The sequence below is a fragment of the Protobothrops mucrosquamatus genome, unplaced genomic scaffold (assembly GCF_001527695.2).
Source record: "Protobothrops mucrosquamatus isolate PMUCROS unplaced genomic scaffold, P.Mucros_1.0 scaffold852, whole genome shotgun sequence".
Taxonomy (NCBI): domain Eukaryota; kingdom Metazoa; phylum Chordata; class Lepidosauria; order Squamata; family Viperidae; genus Protobothrops; species Protobothrops mucrosquamatus.
The window spans coordinates 176852-200469 of NW_015387107.1; the positions used below are offsets into that span (position 1 = coordinate 176852).

Here is a 23618-nt window from a genome sequence, read left to right on the forward strand (position 1 = left end):
CTACTACTGCAAACTGGCTCTCAAACAAAATTATGTATTTCATATATTGTAGCAGATATTCCACTTAAGCACATTTAAAAAGAACAAAGAATTTAAATAAAGCCATGGAAAAGAAAGAAAGTAAAAGAAAAGTTGTGTCGTCAGAATTCAATATCACTTGCCCAAGTTTACACTGATGGTCATGCTGTATATTTTACAACCAGATCTAAATTTCACTTGGTTTCCGTTTAGGGAAAAGGAATGACAGATGCTGCAGCTCACTAAATGGACACTTCATCTCTCACTTGCCTGAAGACAATTGGGAGCCTTATGTTTTGACCACATGTCATCCTGCTACACAATGCACTAACAATAGCAACTAGATGCGTCCTAATCTCTATGGCAATGAAAAAACAGTTGCTAACCATCTTCCGTTTGGCACCTTTTGTATACCTAAATACTGCTATCTTGTTTTTTTCTCTCCAGACTGTCTATCCCAAATTCCTTCAATCTGTCCTCATGAAAGTTATGTCTTCAAATACCTGTATCATTCTTGTCATTCTCCTCTGGATTATGTTCTAACTTGGTGGTTCCCAATCTGTGGTCCATGAAGGCTTGAAAAAATGACATACCGTAACTTAAATCTTGAGTTAGGTCTTGGTGGCCATGATCTGTGGCCATAAAAGGTATTTAAAGAGAGTCTGTGGTGAAGAAAATGTTGAGAACCACTGTTCTAACCAGTCAATATTCTGGAAATGTAGTGCCCAGGACTTTTTAATGCCGCGACCCCCAACCGGTCGTAAGTTGAGGACTAAACCGGTCGTAAGTTGAGGACTAAACCGGTCGTAAGTCGAGGACTACCCAACCGGTCGTAAGTCGAGGACTTTCCCTGCCCGGGAGCGCCGCGCATGCGTGGTTCCGCCCCCTGCCCCGGCCGAGGCGTAGCTGGCAAGCGGCAGAGACGGAGCAGGCTGACCACCAGCTGGCCCAGCTCAAGGGAGGTAAGGCACCCGCCGGAAAAGGGGAAAAAAATGGCGGACAGCCTTGCTTGGCGACCCCCGTGAAATGGTCGATCGACCCCAAATGGGGTCGCGACCCATAGGTTGAGAACCGCTGCTCTAAGTAGTGCAGAGCAAAGGGGAATAAGATCTTCAGGCATCTTTGAAACAATGCTACTTCTAAAGCAGTCCAGAACTGCATTAATCTTTTTAGTTGCCATATCCACCCTGGTGGCTCATGGCTTATTGTCACTGATCACACCCAAGTCATTATCTGACATACTGCTTCCAAACCATCTTCTATATGTCCATGGAATTTTCCCTCCCTAAATATAATACCTTACTTTTCTCCCTGTTGAAGGACAGGGAGTCCAGTCTTCCAACTTGTGCATATTAGATTGCAATTGTTCCTTAAGGGTTGACCAGACCTCCTGATGTTGTTTCTTAAATGAATTTGAGAAGTAGCCCACCAATCCTATTGCCCAGGTCATTAATAAAAATGTTAATAGTACTGTCTTGAGACAAATCCTTGCTGGTCCTGCCTGGCTACTGCTCTCTAACTTGATCTAGAGCCATTAATACTGAGCGCAGTTAGCCAGCCGGTTCTAGAGCTCCCTTATCTAATGCCATCCAAATCCCACTTGTCAATGAGAATGTCCTGGGGAACCTTGTCAGAAGCATCGCTGAAGTCGAGATGGATTCTATCCACACTATTTCTCATTAAAGTAGTTACCTTGTCAAACTACATAGATGGAAAGATTTCCTGGAAAGTCTGTGAATACCTGACCTGTATACATAATGGAATATGTGGAGACTTCAGGGAATTTTTAATCAGGAATAATAAATAGAATAGTTGATGGCTTGTATAAACTTGAATTATTTTAGGGTCAAAACAATGAAGGTAGACTGGCTGAGATTTGAATAGTTGAGCAGTTGTCATTTTCAGTGCTGTGAATTCCAAAGTGTCCTTTGTAATTTATTCTGTTTGAGGTGACCCACTCACCCAACCCTTTCTGCTCATTTACTTCAAAACATATGCACGTTCTGTCTTTTATTAGCTTCTCCTGGACAAAGTGGGCTACGGTATCTATAATGAAACAGATTTTCAAACGTCTTCAGTAAGCTGAAGATTGTTAAGTGGATTTCCTTTTAATTTCATGCAGGGTTCATTATGTGAAATCTAGTTGCAGAAAACCTTGCTAAACTGAACCAAACACAACTAGCATATGACTGTAGCTATACTACATGATGATGATGAAGAAGAAGATGACAATGATGATGATGATGATAATATTAAATTCCACCTTTACTTTCAAATGATCAGGAGGCATATAGAATACCCCTTGGTATTGTAAGGTTCTTCCGTACAATAAAGAACAGATTCCTTGCATTTTGCTTCAGAGAGTCACCCTGAATTCCAGTATTGTGTGAGAGTTAACAAAAGTCCATGTGCCACAATTTTATCATTGTACATCAGTATAATTATACTCCTCACTGTTATTTTTAAGTCATTTAATTGCAAAACTGCTCAGATTTTGCTTTTTTGCAACTTCTCCATCTCTACAATATTATTTTTTTGTATTTACTAGCATGACAGAGAGAAAGATTATGAAAGAGGGATTGCTCCACAATATTTCCTGGAGACCTATGAAGCCATTTACCGTTGGGACATGATTTTGAAGGCGTCCGGCAGATAGCACTGGACATTCTCCATCTGGAAGGGGTCAGCATCACAGATCTTGTCATCTGTGCGGCCATAGTTAGCATTCTCCACCATGATGACATCACTGCCTGGGCAACGCAGCTCAATAGGATAGCCCTCGCATGCCAGTTCCCGCCGAACCAGACCAAAGGGTAAGCCGGCACGGCTTAGGCCTGCTGGAATAAGAAATGAGAGAGTAAGAAAACAGGTTAGTATGCAACCCAGTCCTGAAATCCGATTCCATCTCCTGATTGCTGGCTGTAATTTTCTCCCCTGTTTAAGTATTCAATGAGACCAAAGCCTAAAAGGCCTATGGTTATTTTCCATGCTACACAGAACAGGAGATAGATAAATCAGAATTTTATTTTTCTCTTATAGTTTCTCTTATATTTTGCTTGGGACCTGCACCATCTTTTTCCACATCTTTTGTTTTCAGTTTCAGTCCTTGATGAGAATAGTAGGGATCTGGAATCCTTTATACCTCCACTGTGGCACATCTGGGTAGGTTTTAAATGTGAAGCTATGTGTGTCCTTGCACCACCCAAGAAGTAAAAAGAAAAAGAAAAACCACTGGCTCCTATTTGTGGGGCTGAGCTGCATATCCCACCTAAACTCTACAGATTCAGGCAGGTATGTCTTTAAAAACCCAGACATGTTTTTCATAAAGCTCTTGGCTTCCCACACCACCCACTTTAGAGACAGCAGCTGAGAAAAGGGTCTGAGAAAATTCTTTACAATCCTTTTGAATCTTGCAAGGTTTTGTGAGACTGAAGAGGTGGAGGTGGGAAGTAAACAAGAGGAAAAACCATTTGAAGGCCAAACATGCCATTAGGAAAGTTTCCAGAAAGATTCGTGCTAGATGTTTGTTTATTTTTGTTAAAGAGGGATGGGAAAAGATAACAATGGACACTGAGCTGGAAGTCCACCATTGCAGAATTCTGTCACCATCGCTATAAGCCAAAGAGACAGTGACACCAAGCATCTATTCCGAATAGTTAGATTTTTGGAACTAGTTCCTAGTCATCAGAGAATTGTGGTTAAGTATTTATTTTAGAAATCTTTCTATATGAGGTAAAAAGTCGTGGGAAAGAGAATGTCCTGGGCCCAGCTGTTCCTGGAAATGCTACATAAAAATGTTCACTCTCACACACAAGCTCCACCCTTTTAACCATTTTTCCCCCTCATCAACATTCATCCTTCCTGTGCTTTGGAATATCTAGCTATCTTCAATGACTACCTTTATCCCAAAGATTTCTTCATTGTAAATTTGCTGAAACTGCATACTAACATCATGTGATGTTCCAGTTACAACAATAGCTGTCTCAAAAAGGAGATGACTCTTCACAGATGATCAACAGGTCACCTTTTTGCACTATAGTTCTCTGTCCTCTGAATGATAAACTAGAAGGATGAAGTAGTGTTACTTCTTACCTGGCAGGTGCTGCTGCTCTCATTTTTGGTCAGAATTGCTGAAAGGTAAGATGCAGCACTATAGTATGCATTCAACCAATCAGAATAGAGCTGGAAGGGACATTGGAGGTCTTCTAGTCTAACCCCCTGCTCAAACAGGAGACCCTATACCAGGGATAGGCAACCTTGGCTCTTTTATGACTCGTGGACTTCAGCTCCCAGAATTCTTGAGCCATGCTGGCTCAGGAATTCTGGGAGCTGAAGTCCACGAGTCATAAAAGAGACAAGGTTGCCTACCCCTGCCCTATATCATTTCAGACAATTGACTGTCTAGTCTCTTCTTAAAAACCTCCAGTGATGGAGCGGTCATGATTTCTGAAGGCAAGCTGTTCCACTGGTTAATTGTCCTCACTGTTAGGAGGTTTCTCCTTAACTCCAGGTTCCTTTTCTCCTTGAGTAGTTTTCATCCATTGTTTCTTGTCTTGCCTTCTGATGCTTTGGAAAATAAATTGACCCTTCCTCCTTGTGGTAGCCTCTCAAATACTGGAATACTGCTATCATGTCAGCCCTAGTCCTTCTTTTCTCTAGACTGGCCATACCCAATTCTGCAACCATTCCTCATATGTTTTTGTCTCCAGGCCCTTAATCATCTTGGCTGCTCTTCTTTGCACTTTTTCCAAAGTCTCAGCATCTTTTTTGCAATGCAGTGACCAAAACTGGATGCAGTAATCCTGGTATGGTCTTACTAAGGATTTATAAAGCGGTATTAATACTTAATGTAATTTTGATTCTATGCCTCTGTTTATACAACCAAGGATTGTATTAGCTTTTTTCATAATCCCTTCAAGGGATGACTAACAAGGACAAGAGCTTGACAAAAAGGTAGGATAGCAACAAAACACTTGTATGACCTAAAATACTTTTGCATGTGAACTGATGACTACATCATGGTTTTCCACAGCATCATCCAGGACGAAATGTCCCAGTTGTTCAGAGATCTATTTGCTTGGCCCTACCTTCTTTCCAGCTGTTTTAGCCTCCATAATCTGTCTCACATTAGCTAAGGTGTCCATTTTCCCTTCTCCCTGTCTCCCAAGGAGAGGATAGGAAGGTGATAGTGCATCACCAGGTAAAAAATGGCAGGAAGAGTTTTAGCAAGGGTTGCTTGGGGGCATGTTATGGCCCCATCTGGCAGAACATCTGCATTCCTTTTGGGCTTATTTCTTCCTTGCTGGTTGTTCTAATCAGCCAAGAGGTTCCTGCATTTGACTGCAAGGACAACTGTCAAAGCTTCTAGTGGGAAGCACACATTAGTGGCACTCAGGACTTCAAAGGGAAGATAAGAGGGGGGGGGGCTAGAAAGCAAGCATGTCATAGATGCTCTTTGTGTAATTTTTCCTTCCCCCTTGCTGGGTTAATGGAAGAGCCCTGTGGAGGCAGTCTGTAATTAAACCATTAGCTGAGTAACTAACTAGTACAGCCTGGCGCTGGTGTTTGAGATGTGGGGAGAGCCCAGCAGACAAGAGAAGGTCGGAGCTGGAAAAAAAAACCCAGGGCAACTGAGAATAGCAATACCAGTGGAAGACAGTAAGTGAAAAAGGGATGAAGGAGCTGGGTTCCAGTAGAAAATTAGTTGTCAAAGCCATGAATTTTCACACCGGTAACCTAGGGAGAAGCTCTCTTCAATGAGGACCACAGCCTCCCAACTGCATCTTAATGTGTTTGCAATTGCTAAGGCTATGGCGCTGATTTGGTTTCAAATGGCAGAGATGCCTAATTGTGGGTATCAGTTTGTTGTTGTTAATTGCGAAGTCGTGTCCGACCCATCGCGACCACGTGGACAACGTTCCTCCAGGCCTTCCTGTCCTCTACCATCTTCTGGAGTCCATTGAAGCTCACGCCTACTGCTTCAGTGACTCCATCCAGCCACCTCACTCTCTGTCGTCCCCTTCTTCTGTCGCCCTCAATCTTTCCCAGCATTAGGCCCTTCTCCAGTGAGTCCTTCCTTCACCCCCAAATAATTGGCAAGCCTGAAGTGAAGAACAAGATCCTTCCTACCCAGAGTCTACCAAACAGAGGCTGGCTTGCAGCTTCAACACAGCCAACACAACGATGTCCTCTGCCGCAGTGGAGAATTAAGCTTAAAGGGATGGTATACTTAATGTCTTAACAATTCACACTCACTCCCCCCTCCATTGGTCCTGTGTGATCAGAGCCTTTGCTAAACACTTCACGGGCATCATATTTTGGAGGAATCTTTCTTTCCACCTCCTCATTCCATTAGCTGCCTTTACTACAGTTTTTGCTAGATGGCTGTGATTTTGAATAGAAAGATGATCACAGAGTTGGGTACTGTTGCTAGCTCAAAACCCCAAATATCTGTGTCAGAAGCTTTAAAGGCTCCAGCAGTGTGTGTGACAATGGTCTGCAGTGACAATGCCAGCCCTCATGCTTCTTTGGTCTAATTTCCTTTCCTTTCCTTTCGGCCTAGCTGGACTCTTGTTTCACTTCCCCACAGCAAGAATGAAGGATAGCTAAAATGACAATTATGAACAAATATGAAGCGTCTCTAAGTGGCAGATTAGGATTTACTTCTTCTTCACATAGGCTGACTCTTCCAAGGTTTGGAGTCCTAAAGAATTAACTTTCATCTCCAAATGTGAACCTGAGAATCCTGAGGGTGGTGTGCGAAGATATGCATATTTTTAGTAACTGCTTTCCAGTGATTGTAACTTCCCTTTTTACTCTTACTCCTTTTCTCATCATTTCTAGCCTTGCTTTTTCTTTCCCCCTTCACCACAACGTTGACATCTATCTGGTTTAGCTACAGGAGGCTGCATTTCCACTCCAGAATGCCTATGGATGCTTAACTCTCACTGTGGACACATAAGAAAAGATATACCAGAATGGGAATTGGGCAGAAAGGTAAAACTGGACAGGAAGATGGTCAGGAAGATTTAATTGACATGAATTGACTCTATTCATCACAGAATGCAAAGACCTTCGTGCTCAAGGAATCACCCATACCTTGGTGTCTTTATGACTTGCTGACTTTCAGATGATGGATGACAGAAATCGTGGCCATTCAGGATTATTTGTCCAAGATTATTTATTGAATAAAAATGGGGGAAGAATCTGGATTTTTATTGGTTTCTACTGTCCTCCTAGGTGCCAATTATGTTTCTGTCCACTGTTGTTTTATGTGCAACACAGATGGCCATTAGCCTTTTCTATTTGGGTCTCAAGATCAGTCATGCAAATTATGAGCCAAGCATTACTGCACATCTGGTTTTGTTTAGAGACACACACACAGACACAGACACCTCACCCCCACACATACACATACACAAAGGCTAGGTTTGGCTTTAAGCACCTTCCAAGTGCCAGGCTGTTGTCAAAGAGCTGTAAGACATGAAGTACCAAAAACAGCCACCATTACAGAACCATCCTTGAAGTGAAAAGCAGAGAACAGAAAAGCCCTGATTTGGGACAGTTTGGAAGATTTATGGTGAAACCACCTCTGCTAGAACTTTCTTTAGAAAAGTAAAATGCTCACATCTCACAACAAACTGGATAAGACAGAAATCTCATTAGTACCGTCTGCTTTCTTGCAACAGTACACAGGTTATTTTTTTGTGGTTACATATTTGTGTACAGTGTAGTTACTCACTACCTCCATGTCCATTTCAAAGTGATAGTTATTACCTTCAAAGTTCTCCACAGCTAGGAGCATGCTTCCCCCAAAGGTATGCTTGGGCCCAGCCGTTGCATTCTGCAAGGCTGCAAAAGCTGCTTTTTCAGCATAACTTTGGTTACAGTTTCTTTTTGGTTCTTTTATACATATGAGGTAATTTTAATTTGGTTTGGGACTTTCTTCTTTCCCCCTCTATTGTTTCAATTGTCTTTAGCTTTGTTTTATTGTCTAGCAGGCTTAAGACTTGTAGTTTCTTAAGGCAGCCATTTTTTTCACTCAAACTAAAAGAAAGTTGTGGCCCCAACCCATTCTGAAAGAGATGGTCAAGATTTCTTTTAAAATTAAGGTTTTACCCATGGTCTGTTGAACTAATTAAAATAAACTTGTTCATACGCCACATTGAGTTACATGCTACATTTGGATAGGTTCACATCTCTTGCTCAGTGAATGCCAAAGAAATTTTTTTCTGATAGCAAGAGGAATATAAAAGAAATTTCATTTTAATCTGGTTATAGCTTTATATACTAAGCAAGGATCTTGATTTAAAACACAGGCCTTTGAGTCCATGATTTAAAACTGATTTAAGGTTTGTTTCCAAAAAGATTTCCTGTTTTAAACTAAGTTAAGGTTCTCTTTCTGATGCATGGGAGAAGGGTTCTCCAGCTTTATCTCTCATTTAAAATCTTTCATACAGAAACCTAAGAAAACTCACAGAGTTTGAAAACTCCCATAATAATCTGCCTTTGGCATTCAAATCTTTTCACAAAAGACAAGACTTAGATATAATGATTCTAATAAATATTTCTTCAGTTTTGTTTATTGTTTCATAAAAGTTTTCAATATTTGAAAGGCTCAGGGTAGGTAACAATTATCAACTCACAGTCAAAGCATCTGACTATGATACTAAAACAAACAACTAGAGTAGACATCAGAAAGGCTTTAACAAGTTGCATGTACTCAGTATTATAATGACCAAGCCTATTTTAAAGCAGTTTTCTTATTTTTTTCCAGAATCCAAATTGTCAAGTGAAAAGCATACAGGTGCAAATGGGAAAGTGAGACTACCTCAAATTCTTTACTTAGGCATACAAACTGACACTACCACTACCAGGCCAGCCGGGAGCCAATGTACAATTTTGTGGTGGCCATCTATGCTGAAATGCATTCAGTCCTAGCTCCACAAGGCCGTCTGGAAACAGCGAGGAACCAGCCCCTGCCGCATCGGCCCCGCACCCTGGGTGCATGCTGAGCTGCGTTTATTGCCTATTTTTCTCCCTCCCCCATCTCAAATATTTTCCCACCACTCTGTACTTAGGAAGGAAGGAAGGAAAGAAGGAGAGGGAAGGTCTGAGGGAAGTCCTGCCTTAGTCCTGCCCTGCTGCCCTTTTACCATCCCCTTGCCCCCTCCTCCAGGCCTATCCTGGAGTCTCCCATCCTATTGCTAAGGAAGCTTTGGATACAAAGCTGGGTCTCCTCCCATGGAGAGGGAATGGGCCTCCCTCTGACTTTGCCCTTGTACCCATCATGAGCAACCTGGCTAAGGAGAGCAAACACAGCAGCAGCAGCCTTGAGGAGGAGGTAAGTGCAGCTGGGCGCCCCTTTGGGGAAGTGGGGCTGGGCTTGGTGCCATGGGTGCTCAAGGGCCACGCTGGGCATTTGACCTCTGCTGCCCAGGGCTCTGGGCAGCCCGTGCCATCATCCAACCCTCCCTGCATGGCCTGAGAGGAACAGTGAGGCTCCTCCAGTGGACCATGCCTTGGCACTTGCCTGGTCCCACCCCCTTCTGCCAGAGACCTTCATATCTGTCCCACTTCAGCCCAGGCCCTCACAGGCACCCTTGACGCGAATGATGTAGAGCTGGCCACGCCCACCCAGTAGGCCACACCCACTCTGTCCACGCCCACCCAGTAGGCTGCACCCATCCTGGCCACACCCGTCCGGCCTCCCGAGGGCAATCGCAATGCTGATGCGGCCCTCAATGAAATTGAGTTTGATACCCCTGATCTAGACCAGGGGTAGGCAACCTTGGCTCTTTTATTCCTGACTCAGGAATTCTGGGAGTTGAAGTCCATGAGTCATAAAAGAGGTTGCCTGATCTAGACAAATATAGTCACCCTGTACTCTCAGACTGTGGATGCCCATTCTTCTCTTGGCAGGAGTCTGAGACTTCTAATCAACTCTATTCTCACTAGTGAAAATCACCAGTCTAAAAGATTAAAATATGAGGCAGATGGTGATAAGTGGATCCATTTTTTAAAAAAATAATAAAACTTCTTCTGCCACTCCTTCCCCTCTAGGAACCGTAGAGTTGAAATAGTACTTGAGGGATATGGGATGTCTGTTTCCAAAAGCAGAAAATACTTAAAATTACATAAAATTGAATGTGGAAATGCCATATAATCACTGAAGAACAGTCTCCTCCCCATTTAATGTAAGCAGGACTAAATACAAAGAATGATAGGAAATCATACCTTATTCTAAGGAGCACCTGTTACATCCTCACCCATTTTCCCCTTTTTCTTTGAAACCAAGCTGATAACTTTTACTGCACTTTTCTGCATGCCAGTCCCTGTTCAGACAGTTATGGGGATGTGAAAGACGTAAAATCTATGGGGACAGGCCAAAGCTGAAGAAGACAAGAAGCAATGGGTGGAAACTAATCAAGGAGAGAACCAACCTAGAACTAAGGAGCAACTTCCTGACAGTTAGAATAATTAACCAGTGGAACAACCTGCCTCCAGAACTTGAGGGGAATCTTTTAAGAAGAGACTGGATAGCCACTTGCCTGGAATGGTATAGGGCAGTGGTGGCGAACCTATGGCACACGTGCCAGAGGCGGCACTCGGAGCCCTCTCTGTGGGCACGCACGCCGTCACCCCAGCCCTGCCTCCCTCGCAGCCCCCTCCTCCCCAGCAGCCCCCCTGGAGGAGAGTCACCCCCGGGTGTGGCATACACGGAGCAGTGCAGCCAAGGGGATAGCTGGGCAGCAGGGACAAGACTCCACTGTCGCGCTCCATAGCGTGTAGATGATGCTGCAGGGTGTGGGCGGAGGGCATGGCTGCCATGGCGCTGCAGGGCTACCTGGGCGATCTGCTGTGGCAGGGAGCAGGCAGGGGCGGAGTAGGCAGGATAGGAGGTGGAGCGGGGGCAGGTTTTTGGGCACTCGGTCTCTAAAAGGTTCGCCATCACTGGTATAGGGTCTCTTGCTTGAACAGGAGGTTGGATTAGAAGACCTCCAAGATTCCTGATAACAAGAAAAATTAGCCAGTGGAATAACTTGCCTCCAGAAATTATGGGTGCTTCATCATTGGAAGCTTTTAAGAAGAGACTGGGTAGCCATTTGTCTGGAATGATAGAGTCTCCTGCCTGAGCAGAGGTTGGATTAGAAGATCTCCAAGATCCCTTCCAATTGTTATTCTGATAACCAGGATTCCTGTTCTTAATATCCACTGTACACTGATCGTATATCACATGTATGAGCAACATGTGAGGGTATTTTGGAAAGCAATTAATACCTAGCCAAAAGTTGAAATGTATTAATAATCAACCTATTTGTTTTCCAACTTTATCCCATCTAGGATTTTTAGATGTACTGCAATGGACTACAATTTCAGTCATCCTTACCGGAATGCCCAACATATGTGGAGGGTGCCAAATCTGAGAAAGCTGCTCTAATGTGGGGAAAATGTGTATGACAGGATGAGCTAAAATATTTGTTGATTTTTCATTTGCCAAGATGAAAAGAAACATGACTGGAAGGCTCAACAAGCATAAAAACAGAAGATAGGCATCAGCTGAGGAACAAGAGTAGTTATTTTTCTCCCCATCTGCCTTGTCCAAGATTTGATAATAAAAAAAACTTGGTCTCTTTTTTTCCTCCGGATTCTCTTACCAGACAGTTCTTTTCAGCTGTCTAAAAAGGCTTTGGTTGGAAACTCATTGCTAGACAAGGTTTCCTTCTTAATGTTCACTTTTTCTATGCTTCTTACAAGTAAGGGATGCCTACCAGAAAAAAAAAAAGATAGCAGTCATAGTAGTTGCTAAAAATGTCCAAAAACCTTCCAGGTGTATAAATTTAGTATGAGCACCAAAATAGCCTGCTAATTTTGCAGAAAAATGTGTTACCCCACAATGAGCATATCTAACCATCTATTTCTAGAACTAGGTCTCCCAAAAACAGCTTCAGGTTATTTGCTTACAAGATTTATAATGTTAGCATGCTCATCCATTTTGCTGCTCATGTTTTCCCACCCCAGGACCTTAGAACTGGAATTCAGAGCACTGCCATGGTACCAGGATCTCCTTTGCAATTAGTAGAGGCAAGTAGCCTCTTCTTACTAGTTAGGAAGATGTGATATTAAATACAATTTGATCAGGTACCTATATACAGGAGACAAAGAGACAGAAATTTCAACTGTAAACATTGTGCATTTCTAAATAAAGCAGTCCCATTTTTAGTACTTAATTAGAAAATATTTTGACATTGTCAAGGGAAGTTGCTAAACACTATTCTAAAATTCTTTTTACTGTTTATTGTGAAAGGAAAATAAAAGGTTTTATTTCAGAAATTGCAACAGAATTCACATTTTTTAATTTTGTCTAGAAAAGAAAATGTCTCTCTTCCTCAGCTTTTTCTAGCATCGGGTGGCGCAGGCTCATGAATTAATTCATTGCAAGGCCTGCCCTGTTTTGGAAGCTGTCCTCCTTCCTGAGGGATGTCAATCCTCTGTTCCCCTTACGCAGGGCTTTTTTTTTTGTCATAGAACACCCAGAACGGAATTCCGACACCTTTTTTGGATGGAACCTTGTAGGGCAGGGGTGTCAAACTTAATTTCATTGAGGGCCGCATCAGCATTGCGGTTGCCCTCGGGGGGGCGGGTGAGTGTAGCCAGGGTGGGTGCGGCCTACTGGGTGGGCATGGATGGAGTGGGTGTGGCCTACTGGGTGGGCGTGGCCAGCTCTACATCAAGCCGGATATGTGAAGTAGGTGAGGGCCATTTGCTGGCCACTTCCAGGTGATGGTGCATTTCTTCATTCCTCACAAAGGGTGACACCTCCCAGCATGCACCCAAGAGGTGGGGCCAACGCAGCAGGGGCTGGTTCCTCACTGTTTCCAGATGGCCTTGTGGAGTTAAGACTGAATGCGTTTCAGCATAGATGGCCACCACAAAATTGTACATTGGATCCCGACTGGCCTGGGCCAAGGCCAAGGCAGTGGGGGCCGTTCCCTCACTGTTTCCAGGATGGCTTTGCGGGCCACATGAAACCACTTTGCGGGCCGCATCCGGCCCCTGGGCCTTGTGTTTGACATGTCTGTTGTAGGGTAGGCAAGGCGGGTTGTATGACGTATGTGAGTTTCGGCACCTTTTTTTTTTTTTTTTTTTTTTTTTTTACAAAAAAAGCACTGCCCTTACCTTGTGTGGCTGATGTGACAAGGACAGTGGTGATGCACAGGCTCCAAAGGGCATGGATGAGCTGGGCCATCCTGCAGTGAATGCTGGAGTTGTCAGCGACCAGGAGGCACTCTGTTCATCCCCAAGGAGGGTAAATCACAGCAGGCCTGGCAGAAAAAGAGAAGACTTGAATCAGGAATTAGCACAGGGGTGAGTTATTACCTCCCCGTCCTTAATCTGCCTCCTATAGAAATCATGCTAACATTATTTTTCCTGCTCTAAAGGATACACCTTGTGGTCCTCAATCAGCCTCTCCATTCTCTGGCCCTTCAGATTAACATATCTATCTCTTCCCAGAAAAATTAGAAGCCTTTTATGAAACCCTATCTATTCTCTCTAGAAGAGGATATTTCAAGAATCAAAAGAATGAACCGGAATTACTGTTTTTATCCAAAGGACATGTACCCCAAAAGAGTAGACTGTCTTAAGAATACTTTCATCAGAACATATTGTGCAATAAGGTGAAACCAATATCTCTAGACAGAAGTAGTTGGAATCCACAAAGATTCGTTTCTGGCCATTGCTAGAAAATGGTAAAAACATTTGAAGCAGTTTCTCTCCTTATACCTCTCTGTTTTCCAAAAGAGAACTTGTTTCTCTGCAGGGGGTTTTCGCCCACTTGCTCATTCACACATCTCAAAACTTAAGACATCCCTGCAAGGAGTCTTCAACAAAACACAGCTATTTATACTCCTATTTAATTTCAAAAACAACGGCCACGTAAATGTATCCTCCACTGAATGCCTCCAAATCAAATGTTTATCAAAGACTGATGTTAGTTAGAGACGCGTCTCCTCTGAGTTCTTGAAACAAAGCAACAGTGAGCGGTAAGGTTTCTAATATTTGAAAGCTAAGGAGCTTTTACTGCAGTGGTTTTCATTTTTTAAAATGACATTTTATTAAGAATTTGAAAAAAGAAAGAAGAGAAAAAAAGCTGAGGAAAATTCAGAAAGTTAAAACAAGGAGTTAGTAAACAGAATTTATAAGTGTCATAAATAAGATTAAAATTTTCAATATTTCATTAATTGGATTCATGTAATTCATGAGCATATTATATCATTTAAAAAACTACAGATGGTTATTAAAATCCAAGTAATACATAAATATTACCAGTATAGTAAACAAAGTATATATCTTAAGATAAGATTCAAAGTTGTAAGTTTTATCCAAGCTTTTGAATATTTATTTTGATTTAACAGATTCTTTAGAGCCAGAATATTAAGACTTTATGTTAAGGGGAACTCAAATTTTGGATAGGATACAAGAACATATATAGAGATGTATTACTGAGTTAAATTCTGTCAGATTTGCTTTTGAGATACAGAGTTACATTGGACATTATGAGATATTCTATCAGAAAGTAAACTCTATTTCTGCCTTTCATCTCTAGTAGATAAAAACAATCAAAAACTGTTTCAGAGTTTCCCTGTCTGTTAAGAAATTCCTGCACCTGAGACATGGAAGAAATTGTGCGTTGGGAAGAGGCTGGATGCATGAGAGAGCATCAACCTGTGCAGGGGTAGGCAACCTGTGCAGGGGTAGGCAACCTTGGCTCTTTTATGACTTGTGGACTTCAACTCGGCTCAGGAATTCTAGAAGTTGAAGTCCACGAGTCATAAAAGAGCCAAGGTTGCCTACCCCTGACCTAGTGCATCCATGACACATGCCAGACTTTCTGGATCTGGCAGTCTCCCTGTGTGAACTGAGAGTGAACTGTGTGAACAGTTTTGTCCCTGAGTAAAACTGAATAGCTCCCAAGGAAACTCAGGATCCTACAAAACATCATTTTCAAAGTCCTCTTCACTTTGAATTGTGCCTTCGTTCCCCACCTCCCGATAATTTGGGTGAAATCATGTTTTTTAAGGACTCACCTTAAAAAAAAAAAACACCTCCCAAAGCACCTCACCTCCTAAAACCCCTGAAAAGTCTCTTCAGCACTCCAGCATTATTCAAATATTACCAGTAGTAATATTGCTAATATTTGAATAAAAATTGAAAATAAGGATTTTTTTTCTTTGCAGCCTTCTGCATATTCCTTCAGTACTTTATTCCTTCAATAAAGGAATGGGCAAATTGAACTGTGTGAAGCTATGAAATCCATGTTTTGGCTTGTAAAATTCAGTGGCATAATTGCCAAATTATGCAGCATGGTTTTCCATCTTTCTGAGACAGGAATCGCTGTATACCTGCTTTACAAGCTCTAATATAAATGTAACACCGTTATACCTGCCATTCAACTGGCTCAAAATTTGAGAGAGGGAAAAGAATAAATCCTGGCCCTGGGCGTGACAAGACCTCACCTATCTGGGGTGTGATTAGAAATAATAATAATAATAATTATAATTATAAGAAAGACAAAAAAGTCTGGATAGTGGACGTGGCAATGCCTGGAGACAGCAGAATAGATGAGAAAGAACTGGAGAAGATAACAAAATACAAAGACCTACAAATAGAAATAGAAAGACTGTGGCAAAAGCAAGCAAGGGTAGTACCAATAGTAATAGGCGCCTTGGGTGCAATTCCAAAACAACTTGAGCACCACTTGAACACCATTGGCACTGACAAATTCGCCATTAGTCAATTGCAAAAGGCGGCCTTACTAGGAACTACTTTCATCCTGCGACGATATCTGTAATACCATCAAATATCCACATCTGCCTATCCCAGGTCCTTGGTAAGGACTCGATAGGTAGACAAAATGCCAAATCCAGTCTGAACATCTGGCTGACTGTGCGATGATCCATAATAATAATAATGTTGGAAGAGCCCTTGGAGGTCATCGAGTCCAACCGCCTGCTCAGACAGGAAACACTATACCATTTCAGACAAATGGTTGTCCAGTCTCTTCTTTAAAACTTCCAGTGTTGGAGCATTCACAGCTTCTGGAGGCATGTTGTTCCACTGGTTAATTATTCTAACCGTCAGGAAGTTTCTCCTTAGTTCTAGGTTGCTTCTCTCCTTGATTAGTTTCCATCCGTTGTTTCTTGTCCTGCCTTCAGGCGCTTTGGAAAATAGCTTGACTCCCTCTTCTTTGTGGCAGCCCCTGAGATATTGGGACACTGCTAATGTCCCCCCTCGTGCTTCTCTTCGTTAAACTAGACATACCCAGTTCCAGCAACCGTTCCTTATATGTTTTAGCCTCCAGTCCCCTGATCATCTTTGTTGCTCTTCTCTGTACTCTTTCTAGAGTCTCAACATCCTGGCAGCCTGGTCAGTGGCCGTACCAGTATAAGTTCTGGCACAGGAAAAATCAACATGCACATTTGACTGTTCATGGTTCTTAGAGCTACCATGTCTGGGTGTGCCAAAGATGCTTTTCAAAAAGCAACTGGACTTTCTTGGGGTTTTTTCCTTGAAAATGTTTCACTTCTCACCCAAGACGTTTCTTCAGAACACTCCCCACTATACAACCAGAACTGAATTGAGAATCTCCATAGACCAGGGGTCTTCAAACTTGGCCCTTTTATGTCTTGTGGACTTCAACTCCCAGAATTCCTCAGCCAGGCACACTGGCTGAGGAATTCTGGGAGTTGAAGTCCACAAATCATAAAAGGGCCAGGTTTGCAGACCCCTGCCATAGACATTTACCATATCTGGGCTGCAAAAGGTTAGATTATCACTAGATGGCAGCAAATAGAGTTTTCTACTGGGTTTCCCCCCCTATCCTCTAGTGGTTGTCTGGATGTTTGCAGATATGGTGCCCAATTCTGCCTACACATATACTTGAAGTTGTGGATTAGCATTAATAAATATGCAAATATATTCAAAATTAATGTGTCCTGGTTTTATTTTTGGAAATTTGGTTACTCTAATTATTATCTTCCACGACCATGCCCACTCGGACTCCCCCCTCTCTCTCAAAGGTTGAGTATGGCTCCTTTCACCAAAGAATTGCAAAAATACCTAGCAGAAAATTAGCAGGAAAATATTTCATGTCACAGATGTGAAATTATAAGAGAAGCTTCACCTAATACAGTTTGGCTTGTCAGACCATTCTTTAAGGCAACTGGAGCTCTGTCAGAAAAACACAACCCTGTCATATGACTGAACAAATAACACTATCAGCATTTGTTATGTGTGTATTTCTCATATCAGAGCACAAATAACTCCTTAAGGAAAGAGGGTAAGTTACACAGAAGACCCGAAAAAGAGATCAATAATGACAGCATAGTCTTTCACCGCAGGATTATTCTGTCCAGTGTCTCAATCAGATGGCTTTTGGTCCCCGCCTTCAGGGGAATCTGGTGAAGCCAAGCGTAGGAAAAATAAGACACAATGTAAGCCACATCTATATACTGAATAGATCATACTCCCCCTTTTCCAGATGTCATTTACTGGATTCAGCTATAGGGGGATTCAGGAAACAGGCCGCACAGGCTACCATTTCATATTTATAGCAGATTTTTAGACTAGGCAGTTGTCAGCTGCCAGCCTAAAGGACGTCTTACAAGGACTCAAGACTTGAAATATCTGTCAGATCCAAGACTGTAGAACTGCTTCAGGGACTGTCTGCGGGGAAGCCCAGAATACATGGCCATTCTGCCATATATCTGATTTGCTTTTCTCTCTCCTCGGTAACTCCTTTTCACATACATGTATGTGTTCACTTTGAGAGCGGGCAACTAAATTTCATTTTTGATGTGTGCCGTTGTGCCCACAGTAAAAAGAAAAATTACAATAAAGGTTATCTTATCTTACATGTGCTGTAAGATTGCCAGCAACTTTAGCATTAGCATTTTCAGAGAGCCAATGGCAAACTGTTTTTCTGCTCTCCTCTGGGGTTTTTTTTCTTTTCTTCTTCTTCTTTTCAAAGCTTTACGTATTGCTCTGGAGTCCATTCTCATAGCCCTTGGCTATATCTCTAAACTTCAGATGATGTGCATCCTGTACCCACTGACCCCATTTCTGACACCAACAACTAGGTCTCTGCAGGACCATGGATCTAGTTGCATCTAAGAGTAAAAATGATGTCCATTAGAAATAGCTCCTTTTAAATACACTTTAAATTAGGCTTTCAGGTATTTGGTGAGGAAAAAAAAAGATTTCCTTACTTGTTAAGGGACTGGTCATTTTTTGACAACTGGAAGTCATATATTTTATATTATTGTCTTTAATTATAGGAAAGAGTTAATCCTGTGAAGCGGGCAAGGCTGACTTTGGAGACATTCTGCTATAGCATTGCTGGCTGTGGAATTCTGGGAGTTGAAGTCCACATGCCTTAAAATTGTCAAGGTTGAGAAACACTGTGCTATAGCATATAGTATAGCTGAGGTTTTCTATAGGAAATCTGTCCTATTCAGAACACATTCATGTATAGAACTAAATGTTATGAGCGATAGTGCCCACTGTAAAATTACATCATGACAACTATAGCAATCCAAGAGAACGCAAAATTGACTGCAATAGGGAGCTTTCATGTATACATATAGGCCTGGATGTGGTACCTTCACTTTGTAACTATCAGGTAGGTTCTTTGGGAGCTTCATTAATGTGACTTGAGAGATGCTGGTTTCCTCTACTAGCATGGTTGGAAGCTGCAAAAAAGAGGGTTGGGCACAGTGGTGGGATTCAAATATGTGAACAACCGGTTCTCTGTGTGGATGCCACTTCCAGAAGTCCATTCTGGGCCTGGGCAACAAAAGGACTACCTGTTCTGCCGAACTGGTGTGAACTGGCTGAATCCCACCACTGGCTGGGCACCCATATGTACTGCAAAATATTGGTTATTCATCCCTATATTATGGTATAATAATACAGGTTCCTTTTCATTGTGACTTACAATTAGTTTACTTACCCACATCAAACTCTGGCTTTTCTGAAACATCCTGACCTGGGGTATAGAATAAACAAGTATTCCTCATCCTGGGATTTTCTAAGGTTTTGGAATCAATTATTTAAGTGGAATTTTTTACAGTTGGTAAGTTCATTTGCCATGGCAGGGTAGAAACTGTTTGTTCAGGCCAGTCATCACAGGGGAGCCTATGGCAGGTCCCTTGTCTTTATGATGGGACCTTATGATATAAGACTTCTCACTGGCACTGTTATCCTATGGAATGCTCACCCCCCCCCAAGAGATACAAATGGTCTCTACCTTATTGGGTTTTCTAGCAAGTGTTTAATTTACTTTGCTCAATGATTTTAATAAATTATTTTGGATTTTGTCCTTGTTGTATTCCATTCAGAGTCAGTTTGGAGGTGTGGGCTGAGCTATAAGGACAATGATATGGAAAAAATGCAGCTTACTGATTTCTAAATAACATAGTAGAAGAAACTGCAAACATTATTTTTGTAATAATTCATCAAGAATAATTATGTATTGTACTAATTTTGAATTATAACTTTTAATTAAAACTTATAGTGAAATATATTATTATATTTATGTAATGCCTCTTAAACATATTTTGAAATGGTTATTTTTGATTACTTTTTAAGATATCAAAACATTTTATTTTAAAAATTCCTAAGCAGATTAGTTTGGTTTGCATGCGAATATTTTCCAGTTGAATATTTCCTTTTATGACTAGAAAATTTCACCTTTGTTAAGACTTCTGAAGCAGATTACAAGTGGGATCTATTCTGAATTAGAGGAAGTGTAGGATCCCATCATAGCTGATAATTCCTTGCATCAGCATAGAAGTTGCAGGTTTCTTAATACCATAAATTCTTTAAAATTAAGAAATCATCTTTATCTTTGTAAAGACAGTGTCCTCATCCAATTCTCAAACTTAGGATAATAGATTTCATAGTAGGTTTATAGATTGGTTCTGTACTGTAGGTACAAATAGATGCAACTTAATGTGCTATGTTGAGGTGATGCCTTTACAATATTAGGTCAGTCAGCAGCTAAAGGATATTGTGTGAGTTTTCTTTATGTTTGCACTGTCTGCAACTTAGAATTCATCTAATAAAAGTATTGGCTAGTGAGGATTTTTTTAATAGAAAATTCTCTTTTGTAGCCAACAGAACTACTTTGGCTTTTTGCAACAAAGTACTTCACCGTTTCTAAACTGTGCAAGTGCTTTTCATTTTCCAATGACATTTACCTTCCTTGGCTTTGTGCCATGTTATGTAGAATGTAATCCTGTCCATTTGGTCAAAAACACATTTCTCTTTGTTCAACCAGCATGGATTCAGGGATCCTAATCAAATCAAACGCTGGACTTTTTGTAATGGTTTCTCTTTTGTATGCATGAATTAAAATGCTGTCTATGAAGACAAATGTTTCCTTTTGTATTTCCGTGGCCCGCTCGTTTTTTCCGGAAAAAACTTTGGGAGTACGTACTACCGATGGGAAAGTTAAAAACAGACTCTCTCAAAGGGTGTGATAAAAGTAGTCAGTTTAGCCCTCTGGTTGTCAACAGCATTTTCCAGAAGCCACCTGGGGCATACAGCTTGGAAAAATACATTGACTTCTGCCACTTGTGAGAGAACAGCTTCTATTAATGGAAATATATGCTTTTAAAATGTAACTTTAAATTTCCAGAACTAGACGTATGCATATTTGATACAACACAGGCACCACGTTTTTGTTAATTATGCAAGATTTAAATATTTATTTTACAAAACATAGTCTGCCTTTTTGTTCACAAGGCACTAATTTTTTTCTTTTTTCTAGAATCATTTTCACTTTATAAAGAATGGAATGAGGTATCCTACAGGGTGTTTGTATCCTCCATGGTCTCACATAGGTTTAGAACAAAATATTCAGAGTCATCCTTTTAGCCCCTTCTATTTCTCCCAATTTTAGCAATCCTATTACGGAACTGGCTTCACAGCTGAGGAAGCTATCTAAGGTTATGACTCTAGCTGCCCAACAAATTCTTAAATGTATGCAATAGTGAAAATATATCTTTGCGAAATGAAAATTGGCTCTGTTCTACTGCTGTGGCCATTATCTGAATATATGAGGCCCAAGACATGGGTATGATTTTTTAGAAAACATGTCCTGCCTTAACTGGGAAATGGTTCATAATAGCTAAGGGAGTGTGCCTTGTTACTTCTAAATGCTGAGCTATGTTTTTCTGGACTTTGGTAGAACTGTGACTGAATTCTGAAAATAGCTCCTGCAATATTTATGGAATGCAGGTTATCTCCTTCAAGACCTTCTCTTATTGTCCTTAGATTCTGATCAATTCGCAGAGCCTTGCCATCTCTATGGCTTTGCAAAGAATTAAGCCCTGTATTAGCAGAAATATCGCAGGGAGACTTTTGTCAAGAATTCCAAGCATCGATTTCCAAGGTGCCTCTCTTTTTAAATTAGTAAATGCACATTTGGACTACTTTTTAAAGCTTTAACAAATGCTTCAACATTTTTCCATGCTTCTAAATTCTCTGGCCTTTCAAAGATGACATTCCTCTCAGGGTTGACGGGACATCAAACTTTAGCCAGAAAATTCTTAAAATTGGGCTTATCTTTAACAAAGGGAAAATATTTAATAAATGCTGTGGGTTTCTTGCCTCATTGTACACAAGAAACATGTATTGTGCCATCCATTTCTCGTTGTGGAGCTTGGAGACCAGGGAAAAGCTAGCAAATCTTTTCTTCCATTAAGGCTAAGACACAAGATTATTAAAACTGAAGGCTTTCGATGTAGGAAACAATGCCGTATTCTTTCTCTAATTAGGAAAGTTGAAATTTAAAGCAAAGGCACCTGTACATATCTTTTTGTATAAGTCCTGGAATGTTTAACTGTACAGCTGATACTTATCAGACAATTGTGGAAAATCAAGGTGAAAATTCTTCCTAAAATAAGCTCTAAACATTTAGAAGAATGAAAGAAAATCCTTCTTACCTTTTCCCAGAAGAGAGGAAAACCTGGAAAATGTGGTCCTGATATGCATGACATAGTTCACCATTACCTCCCCCCGCCAACTATTAGTACAGCTCATAGCTACAAAAATATTGTCCACCTAGACTTGACTTCTAAATACACAGTCAAAAAAGAATCAGTGGATATACCAGTCAAGAACTAAATACTAAATTGTTTTACAACGCTATTCATTCAGATGTGTCTTTTTGTCCTATTTTACAATAGCAACTCCTCTTTAAAAGAAATGTCCAGTTCAAATTTGGTTTAAAGATAATCATAAAATATAGAGCAAGAATTATGTCTGGTATTAGTCCTCCTAACTCAAATTACAATAATTCATTCAAAAATCTGAAAATTTAAAGTTTATGCAAATGCACATGCTCCTCATTTTTGATGATGCATCTCCTCCTTTTCTCCATTTTTGAAATGAAGAAATAGTCTAAGGTACAATTAATGCCTATGCTACTTAATAATTAGAATATAATAACACTATCCAAAACACATCCCACCTCGGTTAAATTAAACACTGAAGACAATAATCCATCAGCACAAGTCAGAAAAAGAAAATAAAGTCTATTAGTCCAACGGCATTATTACAAAAACCTGAAAGAAGTCATATCATATACAAACTATTTTCTACCTATCTTTTTTTCTCTTTCCCCCTCTTCATCTCCATCTTTCAGTTCTATCTGAAAATACTTCTTGGATTAATTTAAAATATTTAATCTAAAATCCAGCATCCCACTTTACATTATGAGTAGAGTAGTGAAATAACCCCAGAAAGCAATAGTATAAGAAAGGTCTCCATCAACATGACTGGTAGACAGAGGTATACTTTTTATATACATGCAGGCTTCCCTAAATTATTATCCCTCAGGAACCATGTCTAATCTTCTTTTAAATCTACTTAAACAAGTGGCCATTAACACATCTTGGGTTAGTGACTGCACAACTTAATTATGTGGCAGGAATCTCCAATGAATTAGATTTATTGGTGAGTCTCAAAATCTACTATGTTGAGGTGTCAGGAAAAAATGCTCTCTGTTTTCTCCATACCATATAAATTGTGCTCCCAGTCTTAATTTCTATGAAGTTACTCTCACTACTTAACTGAGGACTTTTAGCCACCATCAGGAAGGTATTTCTTCATTGTAGAATTACATATGGTTTTAGAAGACACTGTAAGTCATCTAGTTGAGCTCCTGCCTAGATAACCTAAAGTACAGGAATCAGTTTAGATGTCTCTAACAAGTGATTATTCAGCCTCCATTTGAAATCTTCCAGCAAGAGGACTCTACTGTTGTAATAGGCAGACTGTCCCACTACTTTTAATTTTAATTTTAATCCGATAGTCTTTGTCTTCCTCTTGGTTTCAATAGAGAAGAGGCCTCCCACTTTTTGGATGTGAAAGCTGTATGACTATCTGAAGATTACTGTACTATCATACCACATTATTATTTTCTTTTTTGCAACCCAAATATTCCAGCTGTTTTTATTGTTTCTCTTGACTAGACTATCATATTTTTTCTTCTTGGCATTTTCCCCTCAAGTGCAGGGTCTACTTTTTTCAGA

At 40.8% G+C, this 23618-nt stretch overlaps 1 protein-coding gene across 1 annotated transcript in view; it reads right to left on the minus strand.

Moving 5' to 3' along the window:
• The window catches only part of ADGRL1 (adhesion G protein-coupled receptor L1), a 65471-nt gene extending 51681 nt beyond the window's left edge, over nt 1-13790 (minus strand). The window contains exons 1-2 of the mRNA XM_029284697.1: nt 13198-13790; nt 2639-2855 (exon numbers count right to left, since the gene is read on the minus strand). Coding sequence (XP_029140530.1) covers nt 2639-2855; nt 13198-13267 — 287 coding nt within the window. The 5' untranslated portion in view covers nt 13268-13790. The remainder of the gene's footprint in view (nt 1-2638; nt 2856-13197) is intronic.
• Between the last annotated feature and the right edge of the window lie 9828 nt (nt 13791-23618).